Source organism: Prionailurus viverrinus, chromosome E2 (assembly GCF_022837055.1).
Source record: "Prionailurus viverrinus isolate Anna chromosome E2, UM_Priviv_1.0, whole genome shotgun sequence".
In the NCBI taxonomy this organism is placed as follows: Eukaryota; Metazoa; Chordata; class Mammalia; order Carnivora; family Felidae; genus Prionailurus; species Prionailurus viverrinus.
In genome coordinates, this window is record NC_062575.1 from 34,159,920 (window position 1) to 34,179,984 (window position 20,065).

Consider the following 20,065-nt stretch of genomic DNA (forward strand, 5'->3'; position numbering starts at 1 on the left):
CCGAACGGAAAACCAGGGCAAGGCCTCCCCGAGCCCGGCTGGAAAGCCAGATGTCCGAGTCCGAGGGACCGGACTCTGAGCGCCCAGCCCCTCCCCGCGCTCAGGTGCCGGATCCGGGAACACTCACCGCGCAGTCACCTGCGCCCCAAGTCCTCCCCGCCGTCTGGCCCAAAACTCCAAGCTCTGACTCTTACACCCTTTCCGCTCGCCCCGCCCCTCCGGTCCGGGTGCCCCACCCCCCCGCACTCTCCCTAGCCACCCTACCCGGCGGGCCCCGCCCCTCCAGTCCGGACGCCCCGCCCCTGCGCCCTGCCCACCCACCCTGCCTGGTGGGCCCCGCCCCTCCGGTCCAGGCTCTCGCCCCCCCACCCCCCTCCGGCCGGCTCCCACCTCTGAGCGCTCAGAGCTCTACCGGGACTGGGCAGGTGGGCGGGCAGGAACGGGACCCCCGCCAAGTGTCTCCTACTGAGTGAGCTGTCTTTCTTTCTTTTTTTTCCTTTTTTAAAATTTTTTAATTTAAATCCAAGTTAGTTAACATACAGTGTAATAATGGTTTCAGGAGTAGAATTTAGTGATTCATCACTTATGTGTCACACCCAGTGCTCATCCCCGCAAGGGCCCAGTGAACCAACTTTCTACAACAGGGAACCAGAGAGTCTCTCAGGACAAGGCCCCCTCCAGACACACACGCCCCAGATAGCCTGTGGCAGGAAAAGCTAAGAAAGCTGTCCCAGCCGGTATGCGCCCTTTGTGTCCACAGTCATCTAAGGCCTTAATATTGTGAAGTCCCAGAAGAGTTTTCCAGAGTGTGATGGGTTACCTGTCAGGTGAGCGTGGACAGGGCATTTAAATTCCTCTTTTTTCCTTTGTCTTGCCAGCCTTCCGTTTCAGTTGAGGCAAGCCGGCTCTGTTTGGTACTAATGGGGCTTGAGCCTCTCTAACACTGCCCGCTCTACTTGGTTCTGCCACCATACCTAACCAGAATTTAACGGTACTGTTGTTGTTTCCAGTGTAGTAAATTTATTTTATTGTATGGTTTCCTATTCGTCTGAGCAGGTGACACTGGCTTTCCATTGAAGGTATTAATATAAACGTTCCTTTTAAAACACTGGTATTTGGACATTTTTTTAACGTAGAAGAAAATAAGGGACATTCACATGGTGCTTACTGTGTGCCAGGCTTTACACACATTAACCCAAGTCATCCCAGCTATTGGGTATTGGTTATGATTTCCAATTTATAGGGGGAGAAACTGAGGCACAGAAAAGTTAACTAACAAGAAGAACCAAGATTTGCCCCCCAGGCGTCTGGCACCAAAGTTGTGGCTCTACCCACTGGACCACACTGCCTCCAGGTAAATACCTGCGATGCTGAGTTATTAGACAGACTGCCTCTACCCCAGGGAAATCATTCCAGATGGGGCACAGATCTATCTAGAGGAAGGTGCGCCACCATTTTCTCTGTAAGAGTGAAAAGCTGGAAGCTTCCTAATGCCCCGTAATAGCAGATTACTTGAGAAAACTGACAGAGCAACTGAACTTGAAAAACTGAACGGACTCATCTTCTCTCATACCCCATATCCAACCTGGGAGCAAACTTTCCAGCTTGACCTTCAAAATATATTCAGAATGCAGCCACTTCTTACCACATCCACCATGACCACCCAGGTCCAAATCACCATCGTGTCTCACCTGGGTTATGGCAACAGCTCCCAGCCTTTCTCCATGATTTTCCAGCTACAGTCTTCAACACGGCAACAGCAGCGAGTCTGTTAAAAAAAAATAAAAAATAAAATAAAAAATTTTTTAAAGAGTCCAATTATATCACTTCTCTGCTAAAACCCCCGCAATGAGGCCCATTTCAGAGTAAGAGCCAGGAGGCCCTTACGAATGCTGTTTGCACCCAGTGCCCTCTCCAAGCTATCCCCTCATTCATGCTGCACTGATCACACTGGTCTCCTGGCTGTTCCTGGAATATGCAAGGCCTGCGGCCTTTGCATTTGCTATTCCTTCCACCTGGAATGCTTTTCCTCTAGAAATCTACATGGCTCCCTCCTTCACCTCTTTCAGGCCTATGCTTATTTTTTAATTTTTATTTCTATTTTTAATTTTTTTTAAATATGAAATCTATTGTCAAATTGGTTTCCATACAACACCTAGTGCTCATCCCAACAGGTGCCCTCCTCAATACCCATCAACCACCCTCCTCTCCCTCCCACCCCCCCATCAACCCTCAGTTTGTTCTCAGTTTTTAGGAGTCTCTTATGTTTTGGCTCCCTCCCTCTCCAACCTCTTTTTTTTTTCCCCTTCCCCTCCCCCATGGTCTTCTGTTAAGTTTCTCAGGATCCACATAAGAGTGAAAACATATGGTATCTGTCTTTCTCTGTATGACTTATTTCACTTAGCATAACCCTCTCCAGTTCCATCCATGTTGCTACAAAGGCCATATTTCATTCTTTCTCATTGCCATGTAGTATTCCATTGTGTATATAAACCACAATTTCTTTATCCATTGGCCTTTGCTTAAATGGGGCACCTGGGTGGTTCAGTCAGTTGAGCGTCCGACTTCGGCTCAGGTCATGATCTCAAGGTCCGTGAGTTGGGGCCCTGGGTCGGGCTCTATGCTGACAGCTCAGAGCACGGAGGCTGCTTCAGATTCTATGTCTCTGTCTCTGTCTTCCCCTCCCCCATTCGCACTCTGTCTCTCTCAACAGTAAATAAACGTTAAAAAAAAATGTTCAGAGGGGGCGCCTGGGTGGTTCAGTCAGTTAAGCGGCTGACTTCGACACGGGTCATGATCTCAATTGCTTGTGAGCTCGAGCCCCTTGTCAGGCTCTGTGCTGATAGCTCAGAGCCTGGAGCCTGCTTCGGATTCTGGGTATCCCTCTCTCTCTGCCCCTCCCTCGCTCACGTTCAGTCTCTGTCTCTCAGAAATAAATAAAACATGTAAAGAAAAATGTTTTAATTTAAATGGGACTTTCTCAGTAAGGCCTTCCCTGACCATCCTATGTACAACTGTGCCCCTCTCCCAGCATCCTTTTCCCTGTTTTATTTTGTGTTTTTCTAGAGTGCACTTATCTGTATATCACGTACTGTATATATTTCCTTATGTATTATCTTTGATGTCAGTCTCTCACCCCAAAGAACACAAGCTCCAAGGCAGCAGAAACCTGTCTTGGCTCCTGTCTTATCCCAGGGCCTAGAACGGGACCTGAAATGCAATAAATATTTGTCAAGTGAGTGCACCGAAAATGACACCATAATTCTAATAAGCAAGGAAAATGAATGAACTACCGTAGTCCACAAGAATCACAGTCTCATAAACATCGTGTTGGGTGAAAGAATCCGGATACAAAAGCTTAATACTGTCTGATGTCATTTGTATAAAGTTCAAAAGCAGGAAAGACTAAGTGCCAGTGATAGGAGCCAGGATAGAGGTTACAACTGGGAAAGAGGTTGGAGGTTGTGACCAGGACAGGGGACAGAGGGGATTTCTAGGGTGCTAGTAATGTTCTAATTTTTTATCTGAGTGGTGGTTACATGGGTGTGAATACTTTGTGAAAACTGATCAAGCTAAACACCTATGATATTTGCATTTTCCCTTTACCCTTGTTATATTATCAATAGAAATTTATTTTTTTTTAACGTTTATTTATTTTTGAGACAGAGAGAGACAGAGCATGAACAGGGGAGGGGCAGAGAGAGAGGGAGACACAGAATCCGAAACGGGCTCCAGGCTCTGAGCTGTCGGCACAGAGCCCGACGCGGGGCTCGAACTCACGGACCGTGAGATCATGACCTGAGCCGAAGTCGGATGCTTAACCGACTGAGCCACCCAGGCGTCCCTAGAAATTTATTTTTAAAAGATGCTCCAGAGGTATGCTTTTTAGCCTGGTAAGACCCCGTAATATATGGCTAAATTTCAAAAGTAGGTTGCCTTTCAGCAAGAATGCCAAGACAAGTTAAGGGGGAAATGTCTTTTCACCAAATGGTGCTGGGAAAATTGGATAGCCACATGCAAAAGAATAAATTTGGTACCCTTCTTCATATATACAAAAATCAATTCAAAATGGATCAAAGACCTAAAAATAAGACCTAAAATATAAATCTCTTGGAAGTATAGGCATGAATCTTCATGATCTGTTATACCTCTGCACAACCACAGCAGTGCCCTCAGCGCATTCTGTCTGTGGCCCCAGTTTTAAAATCCCACAGTGGCGCCTGGGTGGCTCAGTCGGTTAAGCGTCCGACTTCAGCTCAGGTCACAATCTCGCGGCCCGTGGGTTCGAGCCCCGCATCGGGCTCTGGGCTGATGGCTCGGAGCCTGGAGCCTGCTTCCGATTCTGTGTCTCCCTCGCTCTCTGCTCCTCCCCCGTTCATGCTCTGTCTCTCTCTGTCTCAAAAATAAATAAATAAACATTAAAAAAAATTTTTTTTTTTAAATCCCACAGTATTGGGGTGCCTGGCGGGCTCAGTCAGAGGAGCATGTGACTCCTGATCTCCTAGTCATGAGTTCGAGCCCCACAGTGGATGTAGAGATTACTAAAAAAATAAACTTTTTAAAATCCCATTAAGAAACTTAAAGAGTTTTTTTTTAATTTTTTACATCAAGATTAGTTTCAGGTGTGCAACATAATGATTCAATGCTTGTATATATTATGAAATGATATAATATTTATATATATAATATATATATAATATATACATATATATAATATATACCCCAGTAAGACTAGTCATAGAACACAATAGTCACAGAACAAAAAGACTTGTTTTTCTTGTGATGAGAAACTTTTAAGATCCACTCTCTTAGCAACTTTCAAATATACACTACAGTATTATTACCTGCAGTCGCCACGCTGTATGTTACAACCTCATGATTTATTTCTGTTATAACCGGAAGTTTATACCTTCCGACCCCCTTCACTCATTTCACCCACCCTCCCAACCCCCGGCTCTGGTAACCACCAATCCATTGTCTGTATCCAGGAGCTTTTTTTTTTTTCCCCTTGTTAATTCCACATGTAAGCGAGCTCGCGCAGTGTCTGTCTGGCTTATTTCACGCGGCATGTGAAAGGTCCACCCGTATTGTCGCAAATGGCAAGATGTCATTCTTTTTTTGTGGCTGAGTAGTAGTCCATCCTACCTAGACACCACATTTCCTTTACATTCATCCATCGTGGGTACCTAGGCTGTTTCCATGTCTTGGGCGTTGTAGTTAATGCTGCGGTGAACATGGGCGTTCAAATATTTTTTTAAGCCCGTGTTTGCACTGTCTTCAGATAAATACCCAGGAGTGGGCTTGCTGGATCATACCGTAGCAGGACCTTTGAGAGTTTTAAAAGGTTTACGTGTATACACCCAGCTGTGGAAAAACAAGATCGACAACGACCAGGTTTTGCATCACCTACGAACAAACACACCTCGCCAGTTTGGGTTTTCTTTGCCACCCTTGTGGGGACATACCTGTGAGTGATCAATTCTTGAATGTATCACAGGAAGTGTGTCAGCGTTGGAGTCTCAGGCTTGAAAGACACCCAGAGTGGCGGTGAGCGGTCGTTTGCAGCGTTCAGCTATTTGCCTGGGGGTGCTCGGAGGATCCTTGACTTAGTCTCATGTTGCAATTGGGGAAACCAAGATTCAGAGAGGGGCGGCGGCCTGCCCAGGTCACACAGTGAGTCGTGCGCCCAATCGGCACTTCTTCTGCGTTCACCCCCTCAATAGCGCACCGCACGATTGCCGAGCACCCGCTCTGGGGCAGGTACGGTGGTAGGCAGCGGGGACAGAATGCTGACCCAGGCAAGGTCCCTGTCGTGGCGGCATTTGAGACTGGCAGTGAACAAGTAAACAAGTAAGCAAAACCATGATAGGTGTCAACAGAGGGGCCGGGGAGGGCCACACTGAGGACAGACAGCCAAGCTGCAGGATGAGAGAGAGCCAGTTGTGGAAAGAACCAAGGTAAAGGCGTTGCCGGTTGAAGAGACTATGAGCACAGGCCGTGAGGCAGGCGGAGGCATAGAAAGCAGCCCAGGCTGGCGGGCGAGTCCAAGAGTGAGGTGAGGGAGGCAGCTGGCGGCTGGACAGGAGGCCTCCCGAGGGAGTCTGGACTTACTCTGACTGTGCTGGGGGCAGGAGGAGAAGGAGGAAGTCACTGAAAGGTCCCAGCCATTTGAATTCTAGAACAGACACCAGACTCAAAGATGCCAACATTTCCCTTTCTGACTCTCCGAGGCCTCTTGGTGCCCACCGCTCACCCTGTGGTTTCACCCCGGCAGCGTAGGGACACCCAGCCTGTGCCTCCCACGTCAGCGGGGCCTTGCCTGTCCTTGCCTGTTCTCTCCTACCATACACAGCTCTGTGTTGCAAAGAAAAGCCAAGTCCTGGCAGGTGGCCATCCATAGCCACTCTGGTCCATCTAGGTCCTTCCCGCACCAGCTAGACACCCCTGCATGTTCGGGGGTTTCCAAAGATCACCTCCTACCCCCAGAAGAGGAAGCAGTAGCTTCCACGTACCCATCCCCCCATGCGCTGGCTGCTGGGTGAGAGGCATAGAGTCTACACCGGTGTCTCAAAGACTCTAGGCCTAGATAGAGACAGGGAGAAAACTGGAAAGCTGCAGAAGGGACCTAGGGAAAGGATGGGAGGGGGACTTCCAGCCTCACTCAACATAGAGCCAGCATCTCCAGCCATGCCAGGCCCTCTGCAGGGCAGTGTGGGGTGGAGGTGAATGGGTTATGGGTTCTCACTGGCCGGCAGGCCAGAAGCACACTGTTTGGGGTGTTCCCCTCAAGGTCCCAAGACCCTGACGTTCTCTTTTAACAATGACAGCATGACTGTGCCATGGCATTGGATGACCGCTTCAATAAACAAGACCAGTAGGCAGACACTTAGGGAGAAAACACTGGGTCCCCTACCTCACACCGTATGTGAAAATCGACTGTAAGGGCATTAGAGAATCCCAGAGAAGAATGGCAAACTGGAAAGGTGTTGAGAACAGCGGGGACTGCCAGCACTTGTGCAGTGCTTATGAGGGACCAGCGCTGTTCTATGTGTTTTGCACATGTTAACTCAGTTTCAGCCTCACAGTGGCTGGCAAAGTTGTTGCAGAAGCAGCGAGAAAGAACAATAACAGAGAAATCTCTGTGGTCTTAATGTACGACATGGGCTGTGAAAGCCAAGATTGATAGGGTTGACTACTTTAAGCTTGGCAACTTCTATTCATCCAAACACCCTATTTTTATTTTTTTTATTTTTTTTATTTTGTTATTTACTTTTCAGAGAGACGGAGCATGAGCAGAGGAGGGGCAGAGAGACAGAGGGAGACATAGAATCTCAAGCAGGCTCCAGGTTCTCAGCCATCAGCACAGAGCCCGATGCGGGGCTTGAACTCACGGACCACAAGATCATGTCCTAAGCTGAAGTCAGGCGCTTAACCGACTGAATGACCCCAGCGCCCCCTGAACACCCTATTTTTAGAGAGTACAATGCAAACCGCAGGGTTGGAAAGAATATTGGAAAGCACAAAGACCCAAACGAACTCATGAAGAGCCCCTACAAACCACTCAGAAAATAAGCCAATCAAAAAAACAAACAAACAAACAAACAAACAAACAAGAAAACAAGCAATGGACTTGAACGGAGGCTATATGGGTAGAAAATCATCCCATGAAAAGATGCTCCACATCACTTCTCCTTAGGAAATGCAATGTAAAACCATGAGAGCCCGCTCCCCACTGGAATGATGGCAATAAAAATATACCAACCGCATCAATGTGGAGCACCTAGGACTCATGCGCCCTGCGGGTGGTGGGTGGGGGCACAAAGAGACACAGCCACTTGGGGGCATGTTTGCTATAATCCAGCCCAGATGAAGCTCTTCGGCTGTTCGTTCTCTAAAACCCGGGGATTTCATCTCACGTGTGCGTGTGCACTTGGATGAATGTGCAAGAATATGCCCAGCTGCACGGGCCACAGTGGCCCAAACTAGAAACAACCTCAATGTGTGTTGACAGATAAAAAAAGAGAGAGAGAGAGAGAAACAATGAGGTATTCAAATAATGTAGCGACACAACAACAAAAAATGAAAAGGCTGCAGCCACACACACACAAATTGATGACTGCAATACACAGAAATGTTGAATAAAGGAAGCAAAACACCAAAGCAGACAAACCGCGCGCGCGCATGGCTCGATTTACATAAAATTCCAAAGTAGGTAAAATGAAGCTCTATTGTTTTGGGGTCTATTCATAGGTGCTAAATTTGCAAAGAAAAGCAAAGAAGTGACCCTCCTCAGAATTAGGAGTGTGACGATTTCTAATGGGGAAGGAGGGGATCATAGCTGGGAAGAGACACGTGGTGGCCTCCTTGGGGACTGGTGAGGCTCTATTCTCTTGGTTTTGTCCCCGTCTCTTGCCCCCGAGGCCACAAGTGCTAGTGGCCATGAATCACATCACAGCCACAGGTCTGCCTTCCCCTGTACTTTCTGTCGGGAGTGTCGGATGCAGCTTTGCCCAGAGGAAGGCCCCAGACAGAACTGTGAATTTACCCCATTTCCCTTCCATGTCAGGCATTGGCCCTGCATCCCACCAGCTCTGTGCTCCAAGCCTCACTTTCCCCATCTGTTAATGGGGCACAGTGGCGCCCACCAGGCCTGGCTCATAGGCTAGAATAAGGAATGTTAAGTGGGAAGTGCTGCTTGAATGCCAGAGATTATCTGGGGCTCTGAGGGACAGCCCAGCCCGCTGCAAGGCTGTGTGAGGCCCAGCTAGATCCCTCAGAAGTAGATCCCTCAAGGCTGGCCCTGCCTCGCCTTGTCCTGCTCGCCCCTTCCCTGCGGGGCTGCCTGTCAGCGGGGTTCAATATACTATCTGTCATCAGCCAATGGGCTGGGGCGACCAGGAGTAGGTCACACAGCCTATTTCCTGTTTTCTAAGGGGGAACTCAGATGCGGCGGCCTCGCTAGAGCCTAGAACAGAGGAGAGCTGAAGGGGACCATGTGACACTCCTCCTGGCCCCCCTGGACCCACACAGGAACCAGAGGCCTCAGGTCAGTGCTTGATCCCCACCTCGGTGGGGCTCTGCCCTCCTGTGGCCTGAGCCCCCTCCTCCTATGGGCCTCCCCCAGTACCTGCTGGGGGCAGTGTGGGGCAGAGCCTCTACGTGTGGGGCTCCCCTTAGCTCATTGGGGTAGAACAGGAAGCAGATCCCCAACCCTCCACCACCCCCATTCTTTTGAGGTACCTCTACAGCCCGTCTTGAGCCTGGAGAATAAGTCACCACACAGAAAGTGGTGCCAGGCAACCTTGAGGACTGGGGCAAAATGCAGAAGCCAGGGCCTACCCCCAAGCCTGCCGGAAGGGACTCTCTGATGGGAAGAACCAGGAAACCTGCTGTTACAGGCTCCCCGGACCCCCACCCGTCCCCCTGGGAGATTGCCAAATGTGAGTGTGCCCACCCAACGTCCAGGACCCTCTGTCCCCTGGGTCGGGCTTTACCCTGCTGTATTGGAGCCTCAGTCCGATGGAAAGTCCTCTGCAGCTCCTCAGGGAGGCAGCACGGGCTCTGAAGGTGGCCCACTGTAGCCAGCAGAAGAAGGCCTGGATAGGACGGGGCAGCCCTCGGAGGGAGGAGTGGTACTCAGGGCCTGGGAGGGATGCAGGAGAATGGCTGCACACACAGCTGGACGGGGCGGGGGCTTGGAAGCTGTTCTGCACCCCCTCAGCCAAGCACAGGACCCCAAGCCACCGGCACCAGCTTTTGCAGGGTTTTCTTATAAAATCGAGAAATCTTTGCTAGACAGGGGATGGGGACGGGAGAGAAGCCCCCAGAGAACCCCATGCATGGTTGTCCCCACAGAGCTTTGGGAGTGACAGGCTGCTTTCCCCATTTCACAGATGAGGAAACTGAGGCCTGGAGAGGACCGGGAAGCTGTCCAAGACTCCTTGCACACGCACCAATGCCTGACTTTCTCCTTCTCACTCCTCTCATAGTGACTCCCAGCCAACCCTATAAGAGAAAACATAAGGGAACTGGCTTTGCTTGCTGAATTTGATTTTTATTCAAAGCCCTGGGTTCATGCTCAGCTTTCCCGGGTCTTCATGGACGTGTTCAGCCAAGGCCATTATTTCTGGGCTCTCACAGGGTCTCTGGGCAAATCGTGTCCTGCTTTTGACCTGGTGCCAGCTGCCTGATCAGGACAGCAGGGCTGGAAGGGCTGGAGCCATTGAGGCTTGCCATCACCCGCTTTACCGAGGAGCTAACTGAGGCAGGTACGTAGGAGCGCCCACAGGAAATACTGGGCTTCCCAGGGTGGACCCAGAGTCCACTAAGAAAACATGGAGACCACTCACCACCTTGCCTGGGCACCTGCGAGAATATAGAGAGTCCGTCCTTCACCATCGGTGTTCTTGTCAGCAGGACAGGGCTTGTGGCCACACTTCTGAGGTGGGGAAACTGAGGCCTAGAGATAGTAAACAATTTGCATTCAGACCCACAATTGGTCATGATAGAAGGCCTGTCTCCTTAAGGGGAGAAGAGGCAAATGAGGTGTGCAGGCTCTGGCAGGCGCAAGCCATGCCCTTGCTCTGTGCCTCAGTTTCCCACCATATAAGGTAAGGTTGGACAGAGGGTCCTGGAGAGACATTCACTGGGCAACTGCACAGAGCCACCTGGAGAATGGACCAGAATTCCTTCCATCTAACTGGAGAAGAGTTGCCCCCCGAAGGAGGGCTCCCCACCCCGGCCCCAGATGACCTCAGGTCTCCCCAGGCCAGGCCTTTCCAGAAGGCCTTCAGCCCTGGAGTCAGGATGGGCTCTGGCCACTTGCGGGGAAAAAGCTGTAACCCCACCCCTCTCTAGGCCATAATCAGTGTGAGGATTCAGACACGGGGCCCGGAACGCAGACCAGAGTCTCGTCCCCATGTGCCCCTTACAGCTCCCTCAGATCTTGGGAAGAAGGAGGTAAGGTTACTTGCACCCTTCTGATTTTGGATCTCTGTGCCAAAGTGGTGGCCCAGCTCCTCGCTCCATCTGAGCTAATGTTTTAGTCCTCTTTTTTCTAGTTTGTCTCAGACATGTTAAATTCTATTCCAACTTACATTTCAATTTAGAGTCATTGACTTTCCAAATATTTTTCAAAGTATTATCATGTGTCAGATATTCATAACAGGGACTTGGGTGCCTGGCTGGCTCCGTTGGTAGAGCGTGCATCTCTTGATCTCAGGGTCATGAGTTCAAGCCCCATGTTGGATGTAGAGATTACTTAAAAATAAAATCTTTAGGGGTACCTGGGTGGCTCAGTTAAGCGTCTGACTTCGGCTCACAGTTCGTGAGTTCAGGCCCCCCATCTGTGCTGACAGCTCAGAGCCTGGAGCCTGCTTCGGATTGTGGTTCCCTCTCTCTCTGCCCCTCCTCCACTCATGCTCTGTCTCTGTCTCTCAAAAATAAATAAATGTTAAAAAAAATTTTTTTTAAATCTTTTAAAAAATAGGGGCACCTGGATGGCTCAGGTGGTTGAGCGGCTAACTCTTGGTTTTGGCTCAGGTCATGATCTCACAGTTTGTGAGCTGGAGCCCTGCATCTGCACAGACCGTGGGGAGCCTGCTTAGGATTCCCTCTCTCCCTCTCTCTGCCCCTCCCCTGCTCACATGTGTGCTCTCTCTCTCTCTCAAATAAATAAACTCTAAAATGATGATAATAATAAATAACAGGGACTATTATGCAGGGCCAGGTATGTGGGGAGCCCTGAGCTGTTGACTTAACCCTCACACCAGCATCGTGAAGCCAAGCTCTGCTCTTATACCCGATTTATAGGAAACTGAGGCACAGAGAAGTCCAGGCACGAGGTCATCTTGTTCACTGATCTGAGTCACAGATCTTACTGCGTAAACTAGCCCCCAGCACTCCCACTGTCTGCCCGCCCCCACGCCCTGAAGAAGGTGGAGAGGCATCTGGGTCCTGCCCACCACATACTAGCCTTGATCGTAGGCAACTCTCTCAGTTCCTTTATCAGAAAATGCAGCTTAAACTCCTTCTGCACACAGAATCAGTTAAGTGAGAGAGTGGGTGTTGAGTACAGAGCACTCGACCTGGCCCGTCACAAAACATTCAGCTTTGCTCGTTGGGTACGCTCACCAGCCGCAGAACCTTGGGCTAAACCTCAGTTTCCTCTTCTGTTACTGGGAGTCACGACAGATTTTTGTGGGCGTTAAGTAAGTGGATGTGAAGAAGTTAGGAGCATACGAAGCGTGTTCCGTAAGTCCTAAGTGTGTGTCTAGAGACGGAGGGAGAGAGAGATGGGAGGGATACATACCAGTATCCCTGCTTTGGACGCTGCAATTCTAGTTACAAATGAACAGAAAATGGAGTATGGGGATGTGCTTCCGGACAAGACAGCATCTTGCTCCCAAGTAATCCTGACTTTGCTTGAAATCAGATTCAGAGCAGCTCGATAATGGAAGCATCGTGACAACAAGAGAGGGCTTGGACCAATCAGTTCAGCAAAGGGGCAGACCCAGGCCTCTCATGTGGCAGCTGGGTGGACAGCTGGGTGGGCAGTGGGGACTATGCCACAGATCATAGCACCCCAGGGCCCACTAGGAACCCCAACACGAGTGGGAACTCACTGCCCTCTTTGTCCCCCTAGCAGCCTTGGAGTCATGGCCAGTCCTGAGCACCCTGGAAGCCCTGGATGGATGGGACCCATCGCCCAGTGCGCCACAGGGACCGAGCAGGAAGCAGCAGCCACTGGCCCAGACCTCCCATGTCCAGGACCCGATGAACACTTAGGTGAGCTTGAGGCTTGGGGCTTGATCAGAGATAGAGGTCTGAAGACATCTGAAATACAAATGTGGGCCCTTCGACAGATGCCGCGGGAGAGGGGGCAGCTTTCCTAGGTTGACAACAAGAATTTGGTGCCAGTCATCTTTCTGGGAGATGGTTCCAGGAGTCATAGCAGGGGAGCGGTAAACTGAGGAAAGGAAGGGCAGGAAGCCAGGACAGGATGTTGATGGAGAGATTACTGCTGGAGGCAACTGGGCTCAGTCCCAGAGGGGGTCCTCTGCAAGACATATGGAACACATCTCAGAGTCATCCCATCCAAGAGGTGAGGGGACCAGTCCCATCCTTCATCAGCCAAGGAAAGTTCCAGAACATACCGCTTTAGCTGAAGGAAGCCCTCAGTGTGAGAGTCCTAGGTGCTTCCAGTAGAAGCCAGTGGGACATTCTGGAACAGTGAGTGCCCAGCACCGCTATAGTGTCATGTCCTGGAGCAAATTTATTTACTCACTCGTGCATTCCCTCAGTATGCACCCATGGACCGTCTGCCCTGTCCTTGGCCCTGTGCGGGGCCCTGGGGAAAACAAGAGCGAATCAAGCACCGCAAGCCCTCCAGTGTGGTAGGGAAACAGATCTGTGAAAAATAATTTGAGATGTCACCAAAATAGGCTGTAGGGACGAGGTGGGAGGCTCTTACTCTGATGCAAGGGGACAGCTGAAGTGACATCTGGGCTGGGTCTTGAAGGGCACCGGAGCCCCATATCCCTTGAAATAAAATGCACAGCGATCTGTGCATCTCGGCAGGGAAGGATTCTCATCGTTCCCAAGATCCTCAGAAGGGCTCACCGCCCAAGGGAGGTCGAAGACACACTGTTCGGTTTGCAGGTAGGCAAACGGGAGGGTTGCTTGTCAGGCGGAAGGAGTGGCAGGTGCAAGCAAAGGCGCGGAATGTGGGAAGCCAGAGAGGGAAGAGTCTGGAGCGGCCCACCGGGCTGAGCCTGGAGCCCGGCATCCTCAATCGCTCCCTCCGCTGGTCGCCCAGTGTGAGCTCAGGGGCCGGGGCAACTGCACGGGCGTCAGCGCTGGAGGGAGTGCAGAAGCCAACAAGCCACTGTCCCTGCTTGTCAGGAGCAAGGGCCTCGGGCGCCCGTAGCCAACCTGCAGGCGGGAAGTGGATGGTGCAACGGAAGCGTGCCGTTTCACAACGGAGACACCAGCTGGCGGTGCGGGTGGGGGGAGGAGGAGGGGTGCCGTGTCAGGCTGGGGGGGGGGGCGGGCTGGACGCAGCCGGGGTGGGCCCGGAGTCTGGGCAGGGGGGGCCGGGGAGGGGGATGCACAGGGCTCTCTCTTCCGGATTCGGACATCCCACCCCAGACAGACCCAGCCATCTCCCCACAGTGCACCGAGCCGGTGCAAGTGCTTAAGGGTGCCGTCCCTCCAGACACCCCCGGCGGCCCCAGCCCCAACTCCAGCATGACCACCGGGGAGCTGCAGGAGTACTGGCGGAAGGAGAAGCGCGGCTGGAGGCGCGTCAAGCTGCTCTTTGAGGTCGCGTCGGCCCGCATCGAGGAGAGAAAAGTCTCCAAGTTCGTGGTAAGTGCACCTCCGAGATCCGGCAGCGACGGCCCGCCTTTCACCACCTCCTTCCCGGCCCCCGCGCAAGTCGGTGGGGCCTCAACTCTCCCGAGGATGAAATGGGCCCTCGCACTTTGACTCACAGGGTTCTAAGGGGTGGGGGGGTGGGGGGGGGGGGCAAAGAGCCAGATCTTGCGCTCAGCATTGTGCTCAGAAGTGTGAGAACTGTAGATGTGAGTCACGGTTCCTGATCCTGAGGAGGAACTGGCCCAGATTAAGGCCGTGCCGCCCACAACTAACCACCTGTGTCTCTTCGCCAGTCTTGGCTCCCCACCCCCGTCATTTATGTTATTATTAATAACTAGGTGTATTATTAATAATTGTATATCCTATAAAATAATGATATATCATCATCGTAATTACTCTATTTTCTTTAAATTAGATTACTTTTTAAAAACACTAAACAAGGGGCGCCTGGGTGGCCCGGCTCTTGATTTCAGCTCAGATCATGATCCAGAGTTCTGGGATCAAGCCCCCCATAGGGCTCTGCACTGAGTGTGGAACCTGCTTGGGATTCTCTCCCTCCGTCTCTCTGTGCCCTTCTCTGGGCTTGCTCTCTCTCTCTCTCTAAAATAAATTTAAATTTTGTTTAAAAACCACTAAATAGCTTTCAAAGGGGAACCAATATCACCTAGCATAAAGAAAAGATAATTATAAAAGTAACTACAAGGAGAGCTAAGTGCTATTATTAGATTCTAGCTGGTCATGCCATGGCTGGCGGGAGGCTCTGGGGTTAGGGGTTGTTGCTCGTTTTGTTAAAATGGAATTTTAGGGGCGCCCGGGTGGCTCAGTCGGTTAAGTGTCCGACTTGAGCTCGGGTCACGATCTCGAGGTTGGTGAGTTCGACTCCCACATCAGGCTCACTGCTGTCAGTACAGAGCCTGCTTGGGATCCTCTGCCCCCCTCTTTCTGCCCCTCCCCCACTTGCACCTACACACACACGCACACACACACACTCTCTGTCTCTCTCTCTCAAAAATAAAACAAAACATTAAACTAGATAAATAAGGGGCGCCTGGGTGGCTCAGTTGGTTAAGCGTCTGACTTTGGCTCAGGTCATGATCTCACGGTTCACGAGTTTGAGACCCGCATCAGGCTCTGTGCTGATGGCTCAGAGCCTGGAGCCTGCTTTGGATTCTGTGTCTCCCTCTCTCTCTGCCCCTCCCCCACTCTCGCTCTGTCTCTCTCTGTCAAAAAAATGAATAAACATTAAGAAAAAAAATTTTAATAGATAAATAAATAAATAAATAAATAAATAAATAAATAAATAAAATGGAGTTTTTGCCTGTGTTGGGGGCTACGTTAGTGTCCAAGTAGGAGCCATATTCAACCCTTCTCCCTGTCTTGCCCCCTTAATTGGGACTGGGATAATAACAACGGGGACACTGAGCACTGACTGAGTGTTGAACACAGGCCCCCGTCCCTGCAGTGCATTAACTCATTTCATCCTCACCCAGCGAGGGAGGCGCTACCACTATCCTCGTTTCATGCATGGGAAAACTGAGGCTTGGAGAGAGAGGGTCAAGTACCTACCTAAGACCACACAGCTAGAGCGCGGTGGAGCTGGGTTTGCAACCCAGGCAGCCTGTGCCCTTAATCAGTATGCTCTAGCTGAACGAGAGAGAATCGAGAAGCAGTAATTTTCTTACCGTATAACATCACCGCCAGCATACCGCCTAAAACCACCTCTCAAGTGGATCTAATCCAGGCTCCCCGGTTTAGGAACCTGGGGCCGGGTTTTGACGATATGGGTGGGGAGCACCCCCAGGCTCCCTGTCCCCTCCCCCTCCCCCCCCCCCATTTCCTGTGCTCTTTGTCCCACAAGACGCCTCCATGCTGCCGTGTTTGTTATTCTCGGGTTGACTCTTGTCATGATTCGCTTTTATAGCTCAGCAGATGCTGATGGCAATTGAAAACAGAATTGCGTATAACGATAACCCATTTTCAGGGTATGCTTGAAATTGTGATCATCATTATTTTTTATTTGCCGGGGCTCACTCTGTCAGTTAAAACCTCCTGTTCAGAGGTAGTCAAACACTCTCTCTCTCTTTGCGCCGTAGATGTACCAAATCGTCGTCATCCAGACAGGGAGTTTTGACAGCAACAAGGCCGTGCTGGAGCGGCGCTATTCAGACTTTGAGACGCTCCAGAAAAACCTCCTCAAGACGTTCAGGGAAGAGATCGAGGATGTCGTCTTCCCCAAGAAGCACCTGATGGGCAACTTCACGGAGGAGATGATCTCCGAGCGCAAGTTGGCCTTCAAGGAGTACCTGAGCCTGCTCTACGCCATCCGCTGTGTGCGGCGGTCCCGCGAGTTCATCGATTTCCTAACCCGGCCGGAGCTCAGGGAGGCCTTTGGCTGCCTGCGAGGCGGCCAGTACACCAGGGCCCTGGACATCCTGGTGCGCGTGGTGCCCCTGCAGGAGAAGCTGACGGCCCACTGCCCCGTAATGGTGGTCCCCGCCCTCTGTGCCATGCTGGTGTGCCACCGTGACCTTGAACGCCCTGCTGAAGCCTTTGCGGTGGGTGAGAGGGCCCTCCAGTGCCTGCAAGCCCGGGAGGGCCATCGCTACTACGCCCCCCTGCTGGACGCCATGATCCGCCTGGCCTACACGCTGGGCAGAGACTTCGTTTCGCTGCAGAAAAGGCTGCAGGAGAGCCAGCTCCGGAAGCCCACCCCCTGGGGCCTCACCCTGAAGGAACTCGCCGTGCGGGAATATCTGTACTGAGCCCCTCTGGCAGGCGGGCTGGAGACTTGGGGTCACCGCTGCTCGGTGGGCGGTTTGGGGTTCACGTTTAGTGGGCAGAGCCACGTTGGACCCTAGGTTGCTGGGTGACCCTGGACAAGTCCTTCCTCTGGCCCTCCGTTTCCCCATCTCTGTTGAACAGAGGTCCCTCGGGGCATCCTTGGAAGCCTCCGCTCGAGTCCTGTGTCCCTTCGATGCCAGGTTCACCTCATCTCAAAACCACGAACCCAGCTGCCAAAATGCCAGAGAGTGAGATCCATCTTTCTGGTGTTTTTGCAGGTGGCTGGAGGGGAGGTTGACATTGCACGCCACGGACAGAGCTTAACCCATCTCGTACAGACAGCTCTCTCCAGCCGTCCTCTCTTTCCTCTCTGCTCCTTCTCCCTTGACCTTGCCTGCAGATATCCCCACCGTTATCCTAAATATTCCAGCTCTTCCCTCTTAGCGTGTAAACCTGACTCGGCAAAACAAAAGCTCATCCGCTGCTCCTCAAGGCCAACTTTGTCCCTAAGATGGGGTGTATGGGACCCTTTGAAGGGCGGAGGGACACTGGGCTAGAACATAATCATGTCATAAGATTCTGTGAAACGAGGCATTTTTAGGAAGGGAAGTTGCCCACGATTCTCTGGTTAGGATTACGCAACTCATTGCCGGGTTGGGTTTTCATTTATGGGCAGCTGGCCCCCAAATAGGCTCCCTGAGTTATGTAGACACAGCCCTGAAGGGAGGTGGGGTGATACACGGTGGGACCTCTGGGTAGGACACTGATTGAATGCTTAACACCTCCGCATTGAGGAACAATGTTCTTGGAACCTCTGTGCCGGATGGGGATGCCCTTGGCCGAAGTCTGCTTTCAGGAAAGGACACCGAGAGCCCAGAGTTGAGGGGAGTCTGGACCCATAACCCAGGCTCGACACTGGTCCTGAAGCTGATGGTGCAGGCTGGTTTGGGCCAATGTGTGTTTGCGGCTAGAAGTCCCTGGAGACCTAAACCATCTGCTTGAACTTATCAGAGCAAAATAAAGAGGCTGTAACCTGGACCCGTAATGTGGGGCACCAGCCTGGCCTGTGTGAGGATCTGGCTCAGCACGGGGATCACAGTGGCCGTGGACGGGCATCCGCCAAGCTGCACCGGAACGTGTTCAACCGCGACACCGTGTGGCGGCAGCTGTAGCGGCCCGATCAGGCTCTGGCCTCGAGGCTAGAAACATCTGATGATACCTGGGGACAGAGAAAGCTTCAAGTCCCTCAATTTACGCAGGGAGGACACTTTGAATGGGAGATGCCAGGCTTCTTGAAAATCTGGGCGTGTGGGAAATTACAGTGTTAAGTGGAAATACAAAGGGCCGTGACTCTACTTGTTGTGGTGAAGAAGACCGTACTGATGTCGTGAGTCATTTCATCCAATGGGAAATGCCATCAACTATAAGGTGCACCAGATATTCACTCAGAAGGAAAATATGGCCAACACGGGGAGTGTGATAGGAGTTTCCAGCAAGAAGCTGGGAGAGCAAAGACTTAGCTCCCAATGTAAGAAATCTTCTAGGGAGAAAGGACGATCAGGAAATGCGAGAATCAAATTTGGCACCAGGTGGGGGGTGGCAGTCTTCCTCCTAGAACTTGAACTGTGAGCGTTAGGGTCTGAACACATACAGTGTGGTCCAAAATACTTCATGCAGAGAGGTCACCGTGAAGTGGCCTCAGAGGCAGGTGCTCTAGGTCCCCGACACCTCAGAAAGCAGGTTCTCTCTGAGGGAAGTCAACATCGAGTCAGGCCAACAGAGAGTGTAAGGTGCCATTGACCAGAGGTGCTGAAATGTGGGATGGGGGGCAGAATGTGTCTCAAAATCACATATATATGTGTGTAGTATAGACGGAGAAATTGAAAAAAAAATTTTTTAACGTTTTATTTATATTTGAGAGACAGAGAGAGACAGAGTGCAGTGGGGGAGGGGCAGAGAGAGAGGGAGACGCAGAATCCGAAGCAGGCTCCAGGCTCCGAGCTGTCAGCACAGAGCCCGACGTGGGGCTCGAACCCACGAACCGCGAGATCATGACCGGAGCTGAAGTCGGACCCTTCACCGACTGAGCCACCCAGGTGCCCTGCAAATTTTTCTAAAGCCTATATGGGGTGGAAGGAACTTACAAGACCATGAACCCCACCTGTCTTCCCCCTGGACACAGTCCCAGGACTCAGGGAGCTCCCGGTGGGAGCATCATGCCAGCCTCACCCACACCCAGGAACCCATTCTGGGCACTCGGCCCCTAAGCCTGAGTGGGCTGGGGGCTCATTCCCACGGAAGCCTGCTCCAGCAGCCCCTCCCTCCCATCCGCAGGGGTCAGGCTGCTTGGGAAGGCAGCAGGTGTCTTACCCTGCCCCAAGCCAGGCTGGGAAGATGGCATCTCTAATGGCTGCCCATGGGCTAAAAAGCAGAGCATTTTTGGAGCCCGACTGTGTGTCCAAGGCTTTCCTCAGCACTGCCGGTCCGGCTCTGCCCCGGAGATATTCTTATCCCATTTTACACATGAGCACACAGACACATAGCTTAAGTGACTTGCCCAAGGTCCCACCACTAATGACAGGTACAGCAGGAAATTAAACTCAGGCCTGTTCCCCACTGAGCCCTACTTCAGAGGGGAGCAGTGAGAAGAGACGGTAGGGATATGTCCCTGGTCCTCTTATCCTTAAGGACCCTTAAAGGTCATTTCACTCACCTCTGTTTCTAGGTGGGACACAGCCTGGAGAATCTGGCTCACTCAAGGTCACACAGTGAGACAGGGATAGCTCCGGGACCAGACCTGGGGTGTCCACATCAAAGTCATATGGTCTGGCAGGCAGGGCAGAGAGAACGATCCCTTCGAAGAGGCCCTTGGGGGTCACCCAGCTGAACCTGGGGGCGCAGGGCCAGT

General features: G+C 51.7%; 2 protein-coding genes across 16 annotated transcripts in view; one reads left to right on the top strand and one right to left on the bottom strand.

Moving 5' to 3' along the window:
• The window catches only part of NOD2 (nucleotide binding oligomerization domain containing 2), a 39,079-nt gene extending 35,895 nt beyond the window's left edge, over positions 1-3,184 (bottom strand). Inside the window, exons 1-2 of one of the 4 annotated variants that reach the window (XM_047836112.1) lie at positions 3,093-3,184; positions 1,692-1,768 (exon numbers count right to left, since the gene is read on the bottom strand). The gene's annotated coding sequence lies outside the window, so the exon portion shown is untranslated. Of the gene's footprint in view, positions 1-127; positions 219-1,691; positions 1,769-3,092 lie in introns of those variants that run through there. The other 3 variants (XM_047836108.1, XM_047836111.1, XM_047836109.1) reach the window with 3 other exon arrangements.
• A 4,923-nt stretch (positions 3,185-8,107) lies between these two features.
• On the top strand, positions 8,108-18,529 carry SNX20 (sorting nexin 20). 12 transcript variants are annotated; one of them, XM_047836668.1, is made up of 7 exons: positions 8,108-8,208; positions 8,934-9,046; positions 10,141-10,268; positions 12,644-12,786; positions 13,579-13,659; positions 14,216-14,367; positions 16,470-18,529. In XM_047836668.1, exons 4-7 carry the CDS (start codon positions 12,657-12,659, stop codon positions 17,136-17,138), a joined length of 1,032 nt encoding a protein of 343 aa, XP_047692624.1. In that variant the 5' UTR covers positions 8,108-8,208; positions 8,934-9,046; positions 10,141-10,268; positions 12,644-12,656; the 3' UTR covers positions 17,139-18,529. The 12 variants fall into 12 exon arrangements, with proteins under 12 accessions (XP_047692624.1, XP_047692625.1, XP_047692622.1 ...); XM_047836669.1 differs by having other exon boundaries at positions 12,647-12,786; XM_047836666.1 differs by lacking the exon at positions 10,141-10,268 and having other exon boundaries at positions 8,109-8,208.
• Positions 18,530-20,065: the final 1,536 nt, after the last annotated feature.